This window comes from Sceloporus occidentalis, unplaced genomic scaffold (assembly GCF_023333645.1).
Source record: "Sceloporus occidentalis isolate IW3139 unplaced genomic scaffold, rSceOcc1.0.p SCAF_1, whole genome shotgun sequence".
NCBI classification, from domain to species: domain Eukaryota; kingdom Metazoa; phylum Chordata; class Lepidosauria; order Squamata; family Phrynosomatidae; genus Sceloporus; species Sceloporus occidentalis.
The window spans coordinates 298,679,026-298,699,243 of record NW_028316981.1 but is presented as its reverse complement, the minus strand read 5'-3'; the positions used below and the strand labels follow the sequence as shown (position 1 = coordinate 298,699,243).

Below are 20,218 nucleotides of genomic sequence, written 5' to 3'. Positions count from 1 at the left end.
CTCTCCCCATTTTTGCACAAGAGCTGACTGGACTAAGCCATTGCATTGTACCCTCCAACTGTCCCAATTTGACAGGGAAAATTTCCAATTAGTCCTCTACCACCCTACTTTTTCAGCTGCTTTGCAAATGTCCCTATTTCCCTCTCCTCACCCCACTTTTCTCCTTTGTCTTCACCTTACTTAAACTGCTGCAAACTGAGTTCAAAGAGCAAAAGTACTGTAGTTTATAAGCAATTCAATAGGGGGAGTAAACGAAGGGACAAAATCCTTTTTTTTTTTTTTAATTAAAGAATTGAATATATACACATCAATCATATACACTTTCCTACAAAATCTACCATACAATTAAAAACTAATAGCTCTAATGTCTTCTTTTCTATAACCTTTTCTTCATCTTGACAACTTTAACTTAATCCTATATGTTACACATACTCTCTCCCTTTCTAAGGCTGACTACCAGTATCCTCCCTTAACCTATTATTTCTTATCACTAACTCTTTTTAATTACAAGTTATACCGTTTCCATCGAATCCTTAATAACCATTATAAGAACTACACCATTTCCTAATTCAAATCCTTTATATTGTTACTATCACAGAAACTCTTTCCTCTGCTTTCTCTTTCTCTTATTCATCACGCTCCAACTGTGTAATATCCCCCATTTCCTTTTTCAAATATTTCTTCCATGGGTTCCATGTTTTATCAAAATCATCCAGAGTGCCATTTCCAAGTAGAGTGGTCAGTTTATCCATTTCGAAGTACTCCATTACCTTCAATCTCCAGTCCTCTATGTTCGGAGTTTCCTCGAGTCTCCAGAATTTTGCATAGGAGACTCTAGCGGCCGTAATCAAGAAAAAAAGTAGTTTATCTTTTTCCTTATTCAACTCTTGGGTACCTGTTATATTTAAGAGGTACAGCCTGGGTTTGGCTTTTTCTTTAAACTTTGTTATTTTTTCAATTTCTTTATGTATTTGATTCCAGTATTTTTTTGATTTACTACAACTCCACCAACAGTGCAGGTATGTACCTATATTTCTTTTACATTTCCAACATTTATTTTTATTATTTTTAAACATCTTTGAAATCTTAAATGGCGTTAAATACCACCTATAAATTGTCTTATATACATTTTCTTTTAACAGTACACATGGAGTATATTTAATTTTTGTCTTCCAGATTTTTTCCCAATCTTCCAGGTGAATTTGTTCCCCCAAATCTTGTGCCCACTTAACCATAAATTCCTTCACCGTTTCTTCTTCTAATTCGAATTTTCTAATTAAATTATGTACTTTGGAAATTTGTTTTGTGGGATCTTTTAATATTTTTTCTAATTCTAATTCCGCTGGACCAATGCCGTATGATTTACTATCTAAATTAAATCTCTCGAAGTTGTAGGTAGGTGAACCAATTGCATGAATATCCCTCCTTGATCAATTCCTCCTGGGTTTTCATGACCCTCTCCCCTTTTTGTAATTTAGTTATATCTTTATATGAGACCCAGTGGTCTTTTTTCAGTTCTTCTCTTTTAAACAATGCTTCGTTTGACGATGTCCAAAGTGGGAGCTTCGTACACCATCTATGTTTATATTTTTTCCAGACTCTTAAAAGATTTCTTCTAATCAGATGATTATTAAAATTTGCATCTGCTCTAATTTTCTCATAAAATAAATACCCATGGAGCCCAAATTTTAAGTCAATTTTCTCTAAATTTATTGTCCTCTTTTTTTGAAGTTTAACCCAATCTAATACCCAATCCATCACACAGGCGTAATAATACCATCTTAGGTTTGGTAGGGCGAGTCCCCCTCTCTCTACCGAATCCTGTAGAATCTTGCTTTTAATCCTTGCTTTTTTCCCTCCCCAAATAAATTTCGAAATCTCCTTTTCCCATGTCTTGAAATATCTGTCATTTCCAATTACCGGTAGATTCTGAAATAAGAACATAAACTTTGGTAGTATCGCCATTTTAATTATAGAGATTTTACCCATCCAGGAGGTTTGCAATTTAGCCCATTTTTTCAGATCAGTTTTCACACCTTTCCACATTTTTTCATAGTTGTTTTTAAATAATTCTATATTTTTGGTTGTTAAATTTACTCCAAGGTATTTTACTGAATTCACTATTTTGTATCCTGATTTTTCCTGTAGAAACATCTTTTCTTCTCTAGTCATATTCATTGCCAGTATACTTGTTTTTTCCCCATTAACTCTGTAGCCTGCTACTTTCCCAAACTTTTTTAATACTTTTATCATTTGTTCTATACATTCATTTGCATTTGAGATAGTTAAGACCAAATCATCTGCGTATGCACGCAATTTATATTCTCCCCCCTTTAATTTGAAACCTTCTATATTCTGGGCCTGTCTGATCTTATCCAACAGCACTTCTAAAGTCAATATAAATAATAATGGTGATAGAGGACAACCTTGTCTCACTCCTTTAAAAATTCTACATGATGGTGTTTTTTCCCCGTTCACTACGATCTGTGTTTCTTGTTTTGCATATATCGTTTCAACAGCGCCTTGAAATTTCTCTCCAACCCCCATTTTTCTTAATACCCCAAACATGAAGTCCCAATAAATATTGTCAAAAGCCTTCTCCGCGTCAATAAAAAAAAAAGCCAATTTTTTATCAATTTTCTTTTCATGAATTTCAATTAAATTTATCAAATTCCTAATATTGTCTTTTATCAATCTACCTGGGAGAAAACCACTTTGATCAGGATGAATCCAATTATTCAATACTTTTTTTAATCTATCCGCCAATATTGATACAAATAATTTGTAGTCCGAATTTAATAACGCTATCGGTCTATAATTTTTTGGATTGGTCGGGTCTTTTTCTTCCTTATGAATCAAAATAGTTATTGATTGAGTCCATGTTTGGGGTATTTTCCCTCTCATGAGAAGGGACAAAATCCTATCCATCTCAGCAGGGACAGGGAAAAGCAAAATGCTACAGCCTCTCCTAACTTGTGTGTTTGTTTTCATTAATAACTTTCGCCACCTTGACCTCACTCTGATGTTACTTGGCCACCCATGTCTTAGTTTTTATCTGAAATGTTGGAGGGTATCTTGAATTTCTCTTCAACACTGAAAATAAAGCAACAATACTGAAAATAAGACAGGATCTACCACTGAATCGCTACACCTACTAACAGCAGACTATTTTCAGAGGTGAGAGTTTAAGATAAGCTGTGTGGCACACAACTCCCTCTTCTAGGATCTTGCTAGCAATTCTAGCATCCATATTGAAGAGAAATTCAAAAAATGAAGATGACATTGGTTTATCTTTACTATACATTTCTGGGGATGAGGGGGAAAAAGTCCGTATTTTGATGATCTGTGAATGAATAATTTGCTCCTTATACAAATATTTCTTTTTTGTAAACCAGACATCCCACATCCGTTAACACATGAAGCTACATATTGTCTCAAGCCCAGATAAAACCAGTTCTTTACATTTCACTTATAAACCTTTATATCTGAATTGGGATTTCCTTCCAAGCCTCAGTCCTTGTAAAAACTGGTCATAACTCATCCAAACATAAAAAATAAAACCCGTAGTAAATACATTATTTCATACCGAAAGTTCATCTTGATCTTGGACACTTTACATACTTCCCAATCTGCTTCAGCACTCTGGGCATTCTCCCTTCTGCTCTTCTCTCTTAGATCCTCTAACCTCCCAGATCCCTGTCTCTTTTCCAGCTGGAATGCCGTCTCCAGTATTAAGTCTCTTGGTCTCGGCTGATTCTTGCTGGTCACACAGTTCTTCAACTTTCTCTGAACCTAAAAGGACAGGGCCATCTCTTTCTCTTTCCGTAGCTTCTCCTCCCTCCATCTTGAGCCTCCTCATTTTCTTCACTGTCCCGACAAGTCTGTTCTATTATATAAGCCTCTGTTTCTCCAGAAATTCCCCTCAAACTTTTGTCTACCAACATCATCTCTCTTATCTCTCTCCTTTAAAAATTTCTTCCCAAATTGCCTGGCCCATTATCACACCATCATTTTTGTCCAGTAATTTCTTTTGTACAATCCCGACTTTAAGTTTGCTTATGTTAACGTCAATACAGTAGCACTGCCAAGTCACCTGCTTATCTAAGGCCCAGTACTTATCTGAATGTCTTTCTCTGTACATTCCCACTCATACCCTCTGTTCTAGTAGTCAAGGTCTACTGTCCCAGCCTAGGATCTCCACTTCCCTGTCCTGGATTCGTCCCTTCTCACTTGCTGCCCCTCACTCCTGGAATCTTCTTCCCCCATGAACACGGCTCATTTCTTCTTTGACCACTTTTAAATCTGAGTTGAAGACTATCCTGTTCAGGGAAGTGTTCCCAGGCACTGTGTGATTATCTATCGGATATTTGATTGGACAGTTGGTGTTTATGTTTTTAATTGTTGCCTGCTTATTTTAACCAATTCTATTTTATATTATTACCTATTGTTTTGTATGTATTTTGTAGATTGTACTACATTGGCAGGTTTCATTTTTATTGATTTGATCATTTGTATGTACAGCGCTGTGTACATTTACAGCACTATAAACATTAATAATAATAATAATACACATGGGCCCTTTGTGGTGTGGTGGCAGTGATAGTAGGGCTTGGGAGCGCACACCAACCATATACTCCGGAGACTTACGATGTGCGTGAGGTGCCATTATTAAGCAGCACTGCCCACGTGGGGGGCGTATAAATGATGTGTGGGCGCCTCAGCACCCACACATCTCTAAGAGGAAGCGGTGTCCTAAGGGCTGCAATGCAGCCCTTACGACGTCACAAACAGGAGCTCCTCTAGGTGACTCTTTTTTGCTGCGCAGCAGTGCCTCACCTTGTGGTTGCTGCGGCAACGCTGCGCAGCAAAAAAGGGGTGGCGTTTTCCCGTTGTGCCATCTATATGATAACTGTCACACTCTTCAAAGGTAAGCAAGTTGCATTTTCCCATTTCATAACAATATTATTCTTACTAGTCTTGTCTTTTGTTTACAGTTTAAATACTTTTATTTTTCAGTTTCTGTCTTTATTAAAGATTTAGGTCCCTTTACTCTTCAGTTCTATTATTAAAGTCCCAAATTCTGCACATTTTGCTCTCTATGGGGAAAAAAATCTTAAAACAATCCCAAGTCAGTTTACTCACAGTTTCTTGATCATGTGAAGAAGTAACATCTCTAGAAATAACCATTTCAGCACTAGGATCACAAAGCCTCTTTCCAGAACAATCCAACACTTTTGTTAGTTCATTAATTCATAATTAAGAAAGTTGGTTTTGTGGGCCTTGTGTTGGTCATCCAACAAGCTTTTAACATAGTGGTGCATGTACACAGCCTTCCACTCGTGATCACTCACCATCAAAGTGGAAATTTGAACACCAGGGATGAGACATTAGACCCTAGTGGGTTATCCCTCCCCTAGCCTCTTTTGATCTAGGGGAAACTATTGTTTTGATGGACCCAAACCAAAATCTACGGAGTCTATTCTTGAGATTTTGTCTCCTATTAAACCATCTTGGTTCACGCTAGTGCAAATTCCCATTCTGTTAAATAAGATAGCTAGAACAGAGGAGCGTATGAAAGATCTAACTCCTTTTGAACATCTTTGTGTATCTTCAAATAAGCCCCCAAGGGAATTATTGGGTTAATTTATACTCATGGAAGAGTTGTACAGTAACAGGTTAGCAGTTAAACGGAACTGGGAATTAGAACACAACATCTCAATACCAGATTCTGCATGGCAACACATTTAGAATCATCCTCCATTTAGTTCTAGATCAGCTCTCTTTAAAGAACGTTCATTAAAACTGATCCATTGATGGTATGTGACCGCTGGTATATGACTTATATTAGTAAAAACCTCTCTCCTTTTTGTTGGAGAGGTTGTTCAGATAGAGGAATGTACCTCCATATGTGGTTTTATTGTACTCAAACGTTTAACTTTTGGGAACAGGTTCTCTCTATAATCTCTCAGATTACTAATCAAAAATTTATTTGTGTCCTGTTTTAGTACTTTTGTCAATTTTTATTGATGGTGCCAAAAACCTTAAATATAAACATTTAATATTATTTTTTATTGCTGTTACAAGAGTAGATATTGCTCAGAAGTGGAAAACCAGCCAATTAAATCTGGAAGATTGGTGGCGAAGTATTTGGGACTCCCTTTCAATGGAAAACTTTCTGACAATGGATGTTGTATATCATTTAAAGAAAAATGGTCTCCCATTTTGAATTTTGTAAACTCCACTTCATATTCAAATCTTGTTACCAGGAAACCATGTACACCTCTGGAGAGGATGTGTTAAAGGAAATGTAAGTTTGTTTGAACCATATACTTTGTTTACAAACTGTTCTTGGGTTGATCTTGTTATTTGGTTTTAATCTTAATCTTTTTATGTATATTTTTTAAAGAAAAGATTTTTTTAAAAAAAAATCCCAAAAATAGTTTGGCCAACAATCACAACATTAAGCTACCTCCTCATCAGTGAATCACTTGAGTCTAGTTTTGTTCCACCATTCTCCAACCTGGAAGTCCATGTGAAGACACAGTATTTCAGAGTTGGCTCAATATCCTAGCTTGTTCCATAACAAACTGTTAATCATCATTACTTATTTTGATGAAATGAGAAATTGCACTTAATTGTTTTAATTGTGGCTTGTGACAAAGGAAGAAATAAATTTATTTATTTTTATTTATTATGATATTTATACCCACCCTTCAGCCCTAATGGCTATCAGAGCGGTTTACACTTATTATTTTTAATCAACAGTTCCCTGCCCTCAGGCTTACAATCTAAAAAGACACGACACAAAAGGAGAAGGGAATGATGGTGGGGAAGCAGATCAGGTCCAGCAGTTCTTCTCTCCCTCTGAGGCCTGGACTGGAGGGAGGGCTCTGCTTCTTAAGGATAGGCCTGATGGCATTGGGCCTGTCTTTTCACTCCCTCCCAAGCTGGCTGGAGACAGATGCCTTCAGCCACCATCTTGGGGGAGAGAGGCAGGCTAGCTCCAACTGCCTGCTTGAAAGAAGTAAAGCCCTCCCTTCAGCCACCATCTTGGGGGGAGAGAGGCAGGCTAGCTCCAACTGCCTGCCTGTAAGAAGAAAAGCCTTCCCTTCAGCCACCATCTTGGGGGGAGAGAGGCAGGCTAGCTCCAACTGCCTGCCTGTAAGAAGGAAAGCCCTCCCTTCAGCCGCCATCTTGGGGGGAAAGAGGCAGGCTAGCTCCAACTGCCTGCCTGTAAGAAGGAAAGCCCTGCCTTCAGCCACCATCTTGAGGGGGAGAGAGGCAGGCAAGCTCCAACTGCCTGCCTGTAAGAAGAAAAGCCTTCCCTTCAGCCACCATCTTGGGGGGAGAGAGGCAGGCTAGCTCCAACTGCCTGCCTGTAAGAAGAAAAGCCCTTCCTTCAGCCACCATCTTGAGGGGAGAGAGGCAGGCAAGCTCCAACTGCCTGCCTGTAAGAAGAAAAGCCTTCCCTTCAGCCACCATCTTGGGGGGAGAGAGGCAGGCTAGCTCCAACTGCCTGCCTGTAAGAAGAAAAGCCCTTCCTTCAGCCACCATCTTGAGGGGAGAGAGGCAGGCAAGCTCCAACTGCCTGCCTGTAAGAAGAAAAGCCTTCCCTTCAGCCACCATCTTGGGGGGAGAGAGGCAGGCTAGCTCCAACTGCCTGCCTGTAAGAAGGAAAGCCCTCCCTTCAGCCACCATCTTGAGGGGGAGAGAGGCAGGCTAGCTCCAACTGCCTGCCTGTAAGAAGAAAAGCCCTTCCTTCAGCCACCATCTTGAGGGGAGAGAGGCAGGCAAGCTCCAACTGCCTGCCTGTAAGAAGTAAAGCCCTCCCTTCAGCCACCATCTTGAGGGGGAGAGAGGCAGGCAAGCTCCAACTGCCTGCCTGTAAAAAGAAAAGCCCTCCCTTCAGCCACCATCTTGGGGGGAGAGAGGCAGGCAAGCTCCAACTGCCTGCCTGAAGAAGAAAAGCCCTCCCTTCAGCCACCATCTTGGGGGGAGAGAGGCAGGCTAGCTCCAACTGCCTGCCTGTAAGAAGAAAAGCCCTTCCTTCAGCCACCATCTTGAGGGGAGAGAGGCAGGCAAGCTCCAACTGCCTGCCTGTAAGAAGAAAAGCCCTCCCTTCAGCCACCATCTTGGGGGGAGAGAGGCAGGCAAGCTCCAACTGCCTGCCTGAAAGAAGAAAAGCCCTCCCTTCAGCCACCATCTTGGGGGGAGAGAGGCAGGCAAGCTCCAACTGCCTGCCTGAAGAAGAAAAGCCCTCCCTTCAGCCACCATCTTGGGGGGAGAGAGGCAGGCTAGCTCCAACTGCCTGCCTGAAGAAGAAAAGCCCTCCCTTCAGCCACCATCTTAAGGGGAGAGAGGCAGGCAAGCTCCAACTGCCTGCCTGTAAGAAGGAAAGCCCTCCCTTCAGCCACCATCTTGGGGGGAGAGAGGCAGGCTAGCTCCAACTGCCTGCCTGTAAGAAGGAAAGCCCTCCCTTCAGCCACCATCTTGGGGGGAGAGAGGCAGGCTAGCTCCAACTGCCTGCCTGTAAGAAGGAAAGCCCTCCCTTCAGCCACCATCTTGGAGGGAGAGAGGCAGGCTAGCTCCAACTGCCTGCCTGTAAGAAGGAAAGCCCTCCCTTCAGCCACCATCATGGGGGGAGAGAGGCAGGCAAGCTCCAACTGCCTGCCTGTAAGAAGGAAAGCCCTCCCTTCAGCCACCATCTTGGAGGGAGAGAGGCAGGCTAGCTCCAACTGCCTGCCTGTAAGAAGGAAAGCCCTCCCTTCAGCCACCATCATGGGGGGAGAGAGGCAGGCTAGCTCCAACTGCCTGCCTGTAAGAAGGAAAGCCCTTCCTTCAGCCACCATCTTGGGGGGAGAGAGGCAGGCTAGCTCCAACTGCCTGCCTGTAAGAAGAAAAGCCCTTCCTTCAGCCACCATCTTGAGGGGAGAGAGGCAGGCAAGCTCCAACTGCCTGCCTGTAAGAAAAAAAGCCCTTCCTTCAGCCACCATCTTGAGGGGAGAGAGGCAGGCAAGCTCCAACTGCCTGCCTGTAAGAAGAAAAGCCCTCCTTCCAACCACCATCTTGAGGGGGAGAGAGGCCTGTTATGTTTGTTTGTTTTTTTACTTTGAATTGTACTTCCTGTTGTACACCGCTTTGATCTAATTTGGAAAAGCGGTATATAAATAAACATCATCATCATCATCATCATCATCATTATTATTATTATTATGGAGGGCTCTTCTTCTTAAGGATAGGCCTGATGGTTTGTATGTGCTTAGGAAATATTCACACAAACTAGCACATAGTATTTAGGGAGCAGCTATGCATCTACAATAACTTGCACTTCTTAAATTCTCCCACTGAGGAGCCATATCTCAGTGCTAAAGTACGCTGTTGCCATATACAGTTCCATGTTCAGTCTATAGAATCTCTACTGTTAAAGAATCTTGGAAAGTAGCTGCTATTCAGAGCAGATAATTCTAAATTAATATAATATCTGCCACAATTCAGTCTAAGACATCTAGTAATCATTAAAGAGGTCTTAACTTCAGGTTGATCATGCCCTGTGGAGTTTATGTGTGCACCACCACCAATTATTTTTTTTTTGTGGGGGGGGGGGGGGAGGCTTTCTTTCTGTATCACATAAAGAGATCTGGCTGAAATTTGCATTTAAAAGGAGAGTAAATTTCCATCCGCTGATGCTACTAGAACAATTAAGCTGTGTTCAAAGTGGTAGGAATATCATTTTCTGTCTCGTTATGTGTGAAAATGGGTTATCAGTGTTATATAACGGAGCACAAGTGAGAATAACATTTGCTAATTTCATGCTGCTCTCAGGACTTATCTGCCAATGTCAGGAAACCAGGGGCCATCAGAAATATACATCTATCTTTGGAGCCCATCTACATATTGAATTAAAAGTGTGTGATACAGCTGCTGAAAGGCTATGTCTGGCCAGCAAAAATCAGGAAAGCCTGAATCTTACTTGTCTCAAGGCAGGGCCATTAAACATCTTGATTTCAAAACCATCAAAATTCCATCATTAACAAATTTCCATCACTGACTACTTCTCTTCCCACACCCACAACTTGAGCAAAATCCAACCTATGCTTTAAAAGCCTTGCTTTTAAGAAATCCAACAGGGCTGGCTTGAAAAATAAATGGAGACACTATAAACAGAATGGAATATAATAATGAAAACTCTGCCTGTTTTTTTTAAACTGTAATTTTGTGCGTTTTACTATTTTGTTAAATCACCTTGAAAATTCCTTGACTTATTAGGCAGGATTAAAATTGAAATATATAAATAAAATGTGGCTGTTAAAGAGTGAGTAAATGCTTAGCATCTCATCCAGTGGGGCAGTGAATCTACTCTGGATTATAGTCTGAATGTAAGAGGAGTGAGCCAAGGTGCTCTATCCCCAAAATAGTATCTTGGATGGCACCTATAAAGAATGGACTGAAGACTAAAGTGGATTTATTATGATTTATTATACTACTGACATGGCAGCCACCAACTGCCATTGGTCTCATCAACTCATGAAGTAAACTGTTCTACAAAGTTTACAATGGAGGAGAGGTGAAATTAACAAAGGACTTTTGGAAACTGCTCCGTATGTCTTCTGATAATATGTAGATGCAAACAAGATGATTCCAGACAACTATAAAATAAAAATAAAAAAAGTATAGAAACATTTTCAAAAACTGCTTCAGTGGGCATTCTACATTCGCCCTCTGCATTCGCACATGACACGCATGAAAGTGGAAAAAAACTCAGCCATAAAACCCACTGAGTGACCTTTGGCAAGTCACATGCTCTCAGCCTCAGGGGAAAGCAATAGCAAACTTCCTCTGAACAAATCTTGCCAAGAAACCACCATGATAGGTTCACCTTGGGGTCGCAGTAAGTCGGAAATGACTTGTAGGTATACAACACACACACATACAAACTCCAGTCATATAAAGGGGAAAGTGAAGAATAAGTAAACCATGGAAGCCTGGTTTACAGACACTATAAAGTAGTGGTCAGTTTGCCGGACAAGGATGGAGGAGGGAGACTTAGGGCTTGAAAGCTGCTTCAGGTCACTTTGGAGGTATGCTGTTTAAATGCTGTATGCATCCTAAGAAGGCAGAAGCTGCGCCAAAGCTGCACTCTAGTCCTTAGGACTGGAACATGGCTTTTGGCCTCTTAGGATGCATGCGGCATTTAAACAGCATTCCTCCAAAGTGACCTGAAGCAGCTTTATTTTGGCCTCTCTGTTCAGGCCTCTGTTGGGCTCTTACCGTATCTCACTTTAGCTTCTTTAAGCATCTGGCCATCTGAATTTGGGGACAGTCCTGATTAATCTACATTTTCACCTCTTTTTTAAAAATCCCAGTATCTTTCACCTCTTCCCACTTCTACCCTTTGTCCTCAACTTTCTTTAATTGCTGCAAACTGAATTCAAAGCCCAAAATTAGTTTTCATTCAAAACTCAACAGAGAGGAGAAAAGGGGAAAATCTTGCTCCTCCCTGTAGGCTCAGGCAAAAGCAAACTGCTGCAGCCTTCCCTGGTTTGTGTGTTCTTCCTCACTGATAACTTTTAGTCTTGAGCACACTCTGATGCTGCTTCGTAATGCATATCCCAGCTTTCATCTGTGAAATGTTGGTAGGTATGGCTTAAGCCTCTTTAAAAGGTTGTTGTGGCAATAAAATGGAGCTGGGCACTATGTTTTTGAGTTATTTGGAGGCAAGGAAGAATGTAAAATAATCAAATAAATAGACCAGAGCCATGACTGTGATTCCTTACTGCACAAGAAAAAGCCCTCTGCAAACTATGGGTAAACAACTATAGCACATCAGGTGAGTTTGAACTGCAATTTCCATATTGCTACTCCACTGTTCTGCTGGCTAGGACTGATTGATCTTTCTGGAGGGGGCAAATGGAGGGAGCACAATTGCCCACCACTGCATGTATATGTTCAGATGTGTTTATTCCTCTGTAACATCACAGAATTCAGGGTTCAGTATTTACTCACTGACGAAGGGTGTATCCACACTATGCAATTATATTTGTTTCATACCACTTTAATTGTCTTGGCTTCACCCAATGAAATCTTGGGATTTGTAAACTGGTGAAGGGCTTAAAATTCTCTACTATACTTCCTTGAACTAGAATTCTGGTCGAGAATTTCTAAGTTGTCTTATAAAACTACATATCCCAGGATTGCATAGGATTTTTTATTATCATCATCATCTTATATCCTACCTTTCTCCCAACATAGGGACTCAGAAGATGAAGTCAGGACAATTAAAGTGTTAACAAACAGATCCAATTCTGGAATATGGATGCATCTCAAGTTTTCAAGGCCTAGCTTTGTGAGTCTTACATTAAGTTTAAGAGAGGGAAAGGAAGGGTAGGTTCAGTGAAGGAACACAGTTTTAAAAAGAAGAGAAAGGGAAAGAAAGAAAGCTCAGTCCAGCTGCTGGTGTTTCCAGATGTCTTTAAAAGCAATGGGTGATTGCATTAGTTCAGGTGCTTGCAACAGACCAACCAAATGTTTAAAGGCTTTGCCAAGAAAATTATGTCATCAGTGAGACTGCTGATATAAGATAGTTCCCTGGAGCTCATTCTGTTCACAAGCAGGAATAATAGAGTTTTCGGCTCATCATCTGCAGGGCTACACCGTGCCTCTGCATTCTGCATCCCTTTAATCACCGCAACTTACCAGGCTTCATGTCCCCCCCGAACCTTCCTTTTTTTACATGTATGGAAAACAAATAAATTCTCCTTTCTTTTGTTGAGGAAGCTAATGGAAAAAACAGTGTGAAGTCAGAGCACCAATAAAAATCTGGGCATGTGCAGATACCTCTGAACTGAAGAGGAGAAGATGTGGACTGCAGATCAGTACTTAGACATTCCTAGTTTCTGTGCTTTATCTATGCAAGAGGATGTGGGTTTTGTTTGTTGTTGTTGTTGTTGTTTTGCATTTCTGCCACTTTTCCATCATACATGGGCTCACAATTTGGCAGAAGGTGATGGACAAGCTTTGTTGATTAGCAAAATTACAGTCTACCTGGCTGCTTTCACATGGAGATATTGTTGGCATACTTCCCTTGCTCCCACTTTGAGGCTAGCCTTAACATAAGAGGAATGAATGCACCTGTTCAGGCCAAAAAGATGGGTTATGTTGTCTAAAGTATGACACCTTCATGCCTCCTGTCATCAGCATCTAGTTTTTTCTATTACAGGGGTGGGAATCATGCCACCCCCCAGATTTTGTTGGCCTGCATGTCCCAGAAGCCCCAGCCACCATATCTAATGGTAAGGAACAAGGTGAGTTGCAGTCCACCTGTATCTGGAGAGTTGCAGCCATACTGGTTATAGGAACATCTTCCAGAGTATTTAGTTACCAAGAGATACCATCTTGTCTACTTCAGATGAAGTAAAGACAATAAATGGGATGTATTTACACTGTTAGAAGCACTATTCATGTTTTTAAAAGTGTGGTTAAACTGAAGGTATGTATTTGGGAGGGGGTGAGGGAGACAGCCATACAGGCTACATCCAGAATGCAGTCCTATTCTTGACTTAATCCACTCAGAGAAATTTCAGCATATATTTATTTATAACTATTTAATGTAATTCTGGAGTACTAGTAATGCAATTTAAGTTTTAAAAAAGAAAAGGAAAATATTTTTTTAAAATTAAAGGAATCAGGGTGTTTGGGAATAAAGAAGGGATGGGGGAGATCAGGAGACACTGGCACTGTGTGATTGCTAACATTGCAACAGATGCAGCAGCAATGTTTCACACACAAAGTCTAATAGGACTATAGCTTACTGATTGGTTCCTCTGTCAATGAAAAGGGATACCGTAATCACGTTTTGCAGGGACAGCAGCTATGGGTTGGAGGCAATGTCGTGTGATAAGTATCACCAGAGATGCTATTTTACAACTATAATAATGTGTGATAATCTTCTAATCTGTTGTTTAAATGGGCAAAGTTTAAGAGTAAACCAGGACACATGTAGCCGTGCAACATCAAAGCACAGTCAAAAGGGTGAATGAGGAAGGCCCCACAAAATGATTATTTTTACCTTAAAATTTATCTACTGAGTTTAGAAAAACCTGTAAAAAGAAGAAGAAGAAACCCAAGTGAACCCACTGGGAAGGTGAAAGCGATGTCTCATCCTTTCATCTCCTTCCTTCTGGATTAACTGAATGCAAATTACTTTTGCACTTTTAATTCAGATTGCAGCAATTGAAGTAAACTGAAGGCAAAGGAAGAAAGTGAGAGAAGAGAGAAACTAAGCCATTTTAAAAGCAGCTAAGAAAGCGGGATGGCAAAAGATTAACTGGGGTTTTGCCTAACTGAGATAGTTGGAGGATATAGGGTACAGTGGAGTGTATTTTTGGACGAAAGGGTTGTAAGCTTTATTCAGTTCTTTCTGCTTCTCAAAACAAATTCCTGGGCTCAGAATACTTTAAGGCTCTTGTTGGCACAGGTTGGGGTTCAATAAAGAAACAAGGTAAGCCTAAAACCTGCCTGGTCCTGTCTGAGAACAGTTTTCACCAATCGATGGAAGACCATAGATGTGTTTGAATACAGTTCCTGCCATTCCCAATCCATGGCCATGCTCACTGGCTGTAGTCCAACACATCTGAAGCACAACAGCTTGATGCAATAGCTACCTTGCATTTTGCAGAAAATTACATCTTGGTGTTCTGTTGAAGGATGGAAAGTTTCTCTTTTATTTTATTTTTAATGCTTGCAGGTAAAGGCAACCTACAAAAAAAAAAGAAAGAAAGAAAGAAAGAAAGAAAGAAAGAAAAGAAATCAAACAACACCTCACCTGAAGGGACAATTCACTGGAGTTAAGGTCTAGAATTCCTCCATCTGAAAGGCGAGAACGATATTGTCCTGCCAGAAAAGGAGAGTCCATTTTCTGAAGGAGATCCTCCCCTCTGCTCTCTCTTTTGGATGCCTCCGGACGTAACCTGTCTGTGTCCATGAGAGTGCAGTGTCCATTCTCAGGCTCAGTTCTTGGACTGCCTTTGCTGCCTTTGCTTTCCTTACCACTGGGAGAAGTCCTGGTAATGACTCCAAACTTTCTAGTCCTTTTACCATTCTGGGCTGTTTTTCCACTGGGCTCTGAGGTAGGCCTGGCTTTGGGCTCATTGCTGCTGTTGCTGTTGTTGCCATTTGTTGGAGGAAGAGGGGCCTTGCGCTTGATGCGACGCAACATGATCAGGTAGATGAAGCCGCCATTCCAGCACTGATCAGCAAGGTAGCTATGGGGAAAATAAAGAGAGGCATGACATTAAAACAGACCCTCATGAAAGCAATTTGTGGTCCCAAACTGGTGATAAAATTGGCAATTGCACAAAAGGTCCACATGTGTGTCAAGAGTTCTGGAAACTCAGTAGGCTGACATTTCTGCATACCTTAGAGCACTTTCCCTGTTCTCTCTTCCTCTTCATGTGAAATCATGGTGCCTGTCTCCATGTTCAACATTAGCTGGGGTGATGCAAAAAAGCAATTTGTATTCCCAAACTTGAAAAGTGGATGAGAATCAGGACTTAGAAATGTCACCTTTTTCTGGACTACACCTCCCAGAATTCTTCCAGCCAGTGTGGCCGCTGACAATGGTGCCCAGGGAATTCTGGGAATAGGAGACCATAAAAAATAATATTTCCAGGCTTTGATGAAAAATGCACAACAGGGGTGGGAATCATTTGGCCCTCCAAATGTTGATGAACTGCAAGTGCCAGTCACCATAGCTAGCATAGCCAATGGTTAGGAATACTGACTGCTGCAATATAAAATCTCTGTAGGGCCAAATGATACCCACATATTCCATCCAGTCTTGTTCATTTGAAATGGAAAGTCATTCACTGATGTAAGGAAGTGGGGGGGGGTTACCAACAGTTTAACTACTGGGATATTCAGATAGTTAATAAGGTACAACAATGTGACACCACTTGTTAGCGCTGTCCCTCCCAATTCTGCCACAGATAACCTGGGCAAAATTCAAAAGTCATATAAGCAGAAGATTGACACTATCTATTGTTTTTCTTATGTATATAGGAACAGATCTTGCTTCTAGGGACTCTTACACCTGATCTTGTGTACAGGATCAGGCGTAAGGGTCCCTGGAGGCAGGATATGTTCCTATATCCATCTACCTTGTATATCCTACAAACTGGTAGTATTGCTGTGATGATATCAAATGTGGAGGGTGTGTATGTGTGAAACGGGTAGCAGGTCAGGCACCACAAGGCTCAAATTAAATATGCTGGTGCCTTGCTTCCTCCAGCCCTGAGGCTACTGGTCAGAGGAGACGATACTGAAATGTTTATGAATCTAGTGTGCCAAATGGTTGCAAGAACTAGCTGTAAGTACCTCAGATCAGGCATGAACTCTTTGGTGGTGGCCATTGGTCTTCCAGTTTCAATCTCTTCACATGTACTGTGAAACTGGCTTTATAATAAAACATTGCACTATACTAAGACACCTATCTTAATGATAAACCTAATTTAGAAAATTGCTGCAAGGTTTTCTAAGCTTACAACAATCCTGCATGTGAAACAGTCTGATCTTAAAAAAAAAAAAAACATATTGTGCAAACTCTAAATATTCCTGAGACTGCAGTCTTAAGAGACTACGGCTCTAAGAGACATATGCCTAGCCAGTTATTGCAACAGAATTTTGATTTTCTTTTTGGGGAAGATGAAAATAGTATAGAATTTTGAACTCTCTCCCTACCCACATACTCCTACCCACATACTCCATTCATGGATCAAATCTGCATACTCCATTCATTTGGCCTTTATTAACCCACGTTTTGTTTTTTTAAGTTCAGTAAGTAACTTCAGGGACATGTTCACACATGCAATCAATTTCTATGAAAGACTGAAACATCTTAGCACCAAGGAAGAAATGAAAATCCTTGAACAACAGTAAGTAGGCCAGAAGCCATTATCACTTCAGGCAATGAAATTCTTCACAGATCTTAGCAGGCTGAGAGAGAACAAAGTGTTGACAGAGAATGGGTTGTGGCCCTTGCAAAAAGTCTGTATCCAGCAATAAAGTAATACAGTGGAACCTCGGGATACGAAATACCCGGGTTACGAATTTTTCGGGACCCGAAAAAAACCCATAGGAAATTATTGATCCGGGTTACGAAAGTTTTTTCGGGTCCCGAAAAAACTTTTGGTGCTTTTCGGCGCGATTTTACACCAAATCGCGGCTTTTCCCCATTAGCGGCTATGGGGATTCGGCTTGCGAAAGCCGTTCGGGTTACGAAAGCGGCCGCGGAACGAATTAATTTCGTAACCCGAGGCTCCACTGTACAGATATCTAAAACTGCCTTACATTGTGTCAGAACTTTGGCAATATTTCTTTTCTCTTTTTTTTTTTTTTTTTTTTTTGGGGGGGGGGGAAGACTACAACTCCCAGACTCTTATATCTACTATGACCACCAGAAGTTGTAGTCCCAAAAAGGTTTTTGTCCTCCCAAGCCTTGTAGAAGAAAGAGAAACTTTGAGTCTATGTGTGTACTATGGCCTGTTTTTAATCAACCAGAATCATTTGATGGAAAAGTGAAGTATAATCTTTCTGAATAAACAAGCAGGTCACTGGCAAAATGTCATGCAATTTTAGCACATCAGGATCCCTGGCCCAGAAATAAACTGTTGTGGGAAAAGTGCTGGTGACCTCGGTGTGACACTGAGCATATGGAAACCTGCATTGTACATTTTGTCCTTTTTATGTGCCCAGCACCACATTTAGACCAGGTGTTGGTTTCTACTCCCTGGGGACTGGGAAACAAAAAGCTGGCACTGCGAGGTCATTACACAAAATAATGGAAATAGAGCCTGGTTTTAATAAAATCTGTATTTTGTTCTGCTATGAAGCAGACAGATGGTTCTGAAAGTGGGACTCCTTGTTGCCTTCTGGGCACATTACAAGTTATAGGTTTTGCCTTTCAAATTCCCCCGGCCCAGCAATCCACTGCCTCTTCTTTATTTCAACTGCAATCAGTTGAGTTACAAGGGATATTTTTATTCACTTCAGAGATTATCAGAAGCCTGAAAGTTTCAGAGTTTCCCATTAATGAAAAGCGATGGGAGAATTCCTCCCCATGGACAGGACAAGGACAGGATAATGGCAACGTCGCGCAACATTGTCTGATATTCTTGCCCCAATCACTTGATTGTGACAGAAGCGTCCCACTTTGCTCCCATCATTTTCAGGCGTCTGTTAATCTCCACTGCTAGTTTGGACAGCAGAGACATGCCAGAAATCTTTCTTTGTGGTGGACTATGACTCTGGAGACTAGGGTTCGATTCACCACTCAGCCATGAAATCCACTGGGTGAACTTGGCAGGTCACATGCTCTCAGACTCAGGTGAAGGCAATGGAAAACTTCCTATAAACAAATCTTACGAAGAAAACCCCATAACAGGTTTGCCTTACGATCCCCATAAGCCAAAAATGACTTGAAGGAACACAAGAAAGCAGTCCCAAAACTATGAATCTTCCCTTTCCTTAAAGCAGGGATGCAAATCATACGGCTCTCGAAATGTTGTTGGACCGCATTTTGATATGAAACCACCCACCATTTCCCCCCAATAATTAATGGTCAGGGTTCCCAGATCTCAGAACCTGGTCCTCAGTATGAAGGTTTGGACCCTTCCCCTGGACAAGGGGAAGAAACTCAGGGTGAAAGCACTGCTCTCAAAAGTGTATATGCATGTTTTCCCCATTTGTTAGACTTGGTGTTTTCTATTTAATGGTCTACTCTGTGGTTGATGGTTAATATTTCATGCTTAATGACATCACAAGGGGCTCTCTCTTATAACATCACCAGAGCTTGCACACTGTGACATCACTAAAGGTGATCCCTAGTTGCCAGGTGTTGGCCCTGAAATTTCATAGCCTGGGATAGTCCTATCCTGACAACCTTTGGTATAGACTCTCAACATAATTATATTAAGTAGTTTTTTCTTACTGTGTTGACCATCCCGTGCAAGCTACTTAAAAAGGCTACCAAACAAGATTTTCTACTTTGTGTTTCATTTTGTTCACTCCCAGCACTCGCCCAGTTATAGTCATGGAATACGCTAATAATGGCCTGTGAACCAGAGATGCTTGTTCTCTTATCTCATACAATTCCCCTCATTCAGCTTAAGAGCAAGACATTTCTCAGTTTGTGCAACAGAGTGTTTAGATGTACGTTTTATCATATACCCTACCACCATCACCACCATAAACAGCAGCAAGTATTCTTATCCCAAATCAGAGTCATCACCCAGAAGAGGAGAATCAGTCCTGCAAGCTGCTGTGCTGCTAGACTCGAATGCCAAGTTCAAGTACTGGGTGCAGCAGGAGCCAATCAGTTGGCAACTGTTGGAAACACAAAGTCTAACAAATGAGAAAAGTCTGGCTCAGAGATGGTACACCCAAGAACAAATTCCTTTGAGGGAGAAGTTCCTTCAACATCAGGAGCCTCGTGCTATATAGTATACATGGTAAAATAGCAGTGGAGGATCCAGGTCAATGAACTAGCCCTTTAAGGTTTTCCAGTTTTTTGGAAGGGGCTACATAAATTCAGCCTAGACTGTCACCGACTTATACATGAGGCTGACTAATCCACAAGTATATACTATATTTTTAAACTTTATGTTGAATTTCTGTTGAATAAATTAATTCTGGTTTTTATACTTGTTCCTCTGAGAACATTGCATAAGGGTTTTTTGGAATTCTTGAGTTCAGATGTGTGGTGGCAGCAATTATTCAAGGGTGGCGGTGTCCAGTGGTAGGATTAGATTAATAGAGTTTCACATAGAACTCTAGAAAGTTGGATGCCACAGTACTAGGACAGGTGGAGGTTCTCACATTTGGTGGCAGTGCTGGGATAAGCAGAAGATTCACACCCTGACTAATACTGTGCTTTGTGCTACTGGTTTGTACTCTGTCACGGATGTTGAGGCAACAATGAAGTGGACAAGAGTATTGTGTTTTATTTCATTGGCTAGTCACTTTCTAACAAACAAGTGGTACTAAAATTTTAAAAGAAATTAAAATATCTATTTTATTGGTTTCAAGAAACAGAGAAAGTAGAATTACTTTTTAAAATTTCAACTATAATGGTAAATAATGATGGAGGAGACGGCCAGGCTTTGAAATGTAACTAATTGCTTTGTGCCTGATTGACTAACCATAATGCTTTCAGGTGCCCTCTCGT

At 41.0% G+C, this 20,218-nt stretch overlaps 1 protein-coding gene across 2 annotated transcripts in view; it reads right to left on the bottom strand.

Annotated features, from left to right (window-relative positions):
* LOC149324138 (PDZ domain-containing protein 2-like) overlaps positions 1 to 20,218 on the bottom strand; it is a 294,838-nt gene that overhangs the window by 149,867 nt on the left and 124,753 nt on the right. For both annotated transcript variants that reach the window (XM_089496933.1, XM_089496943.1), the window contains one exon: positions 14,822 to 15,260. In XM_089496933.1, the coding sequence (XP_089353059.1) occupies positions 14,822 to 15,260 (439 nt within the window). The remainder of the gene's footprint in view (positions 1 to 14,821; positions 15,261 to 20,218) is intronic.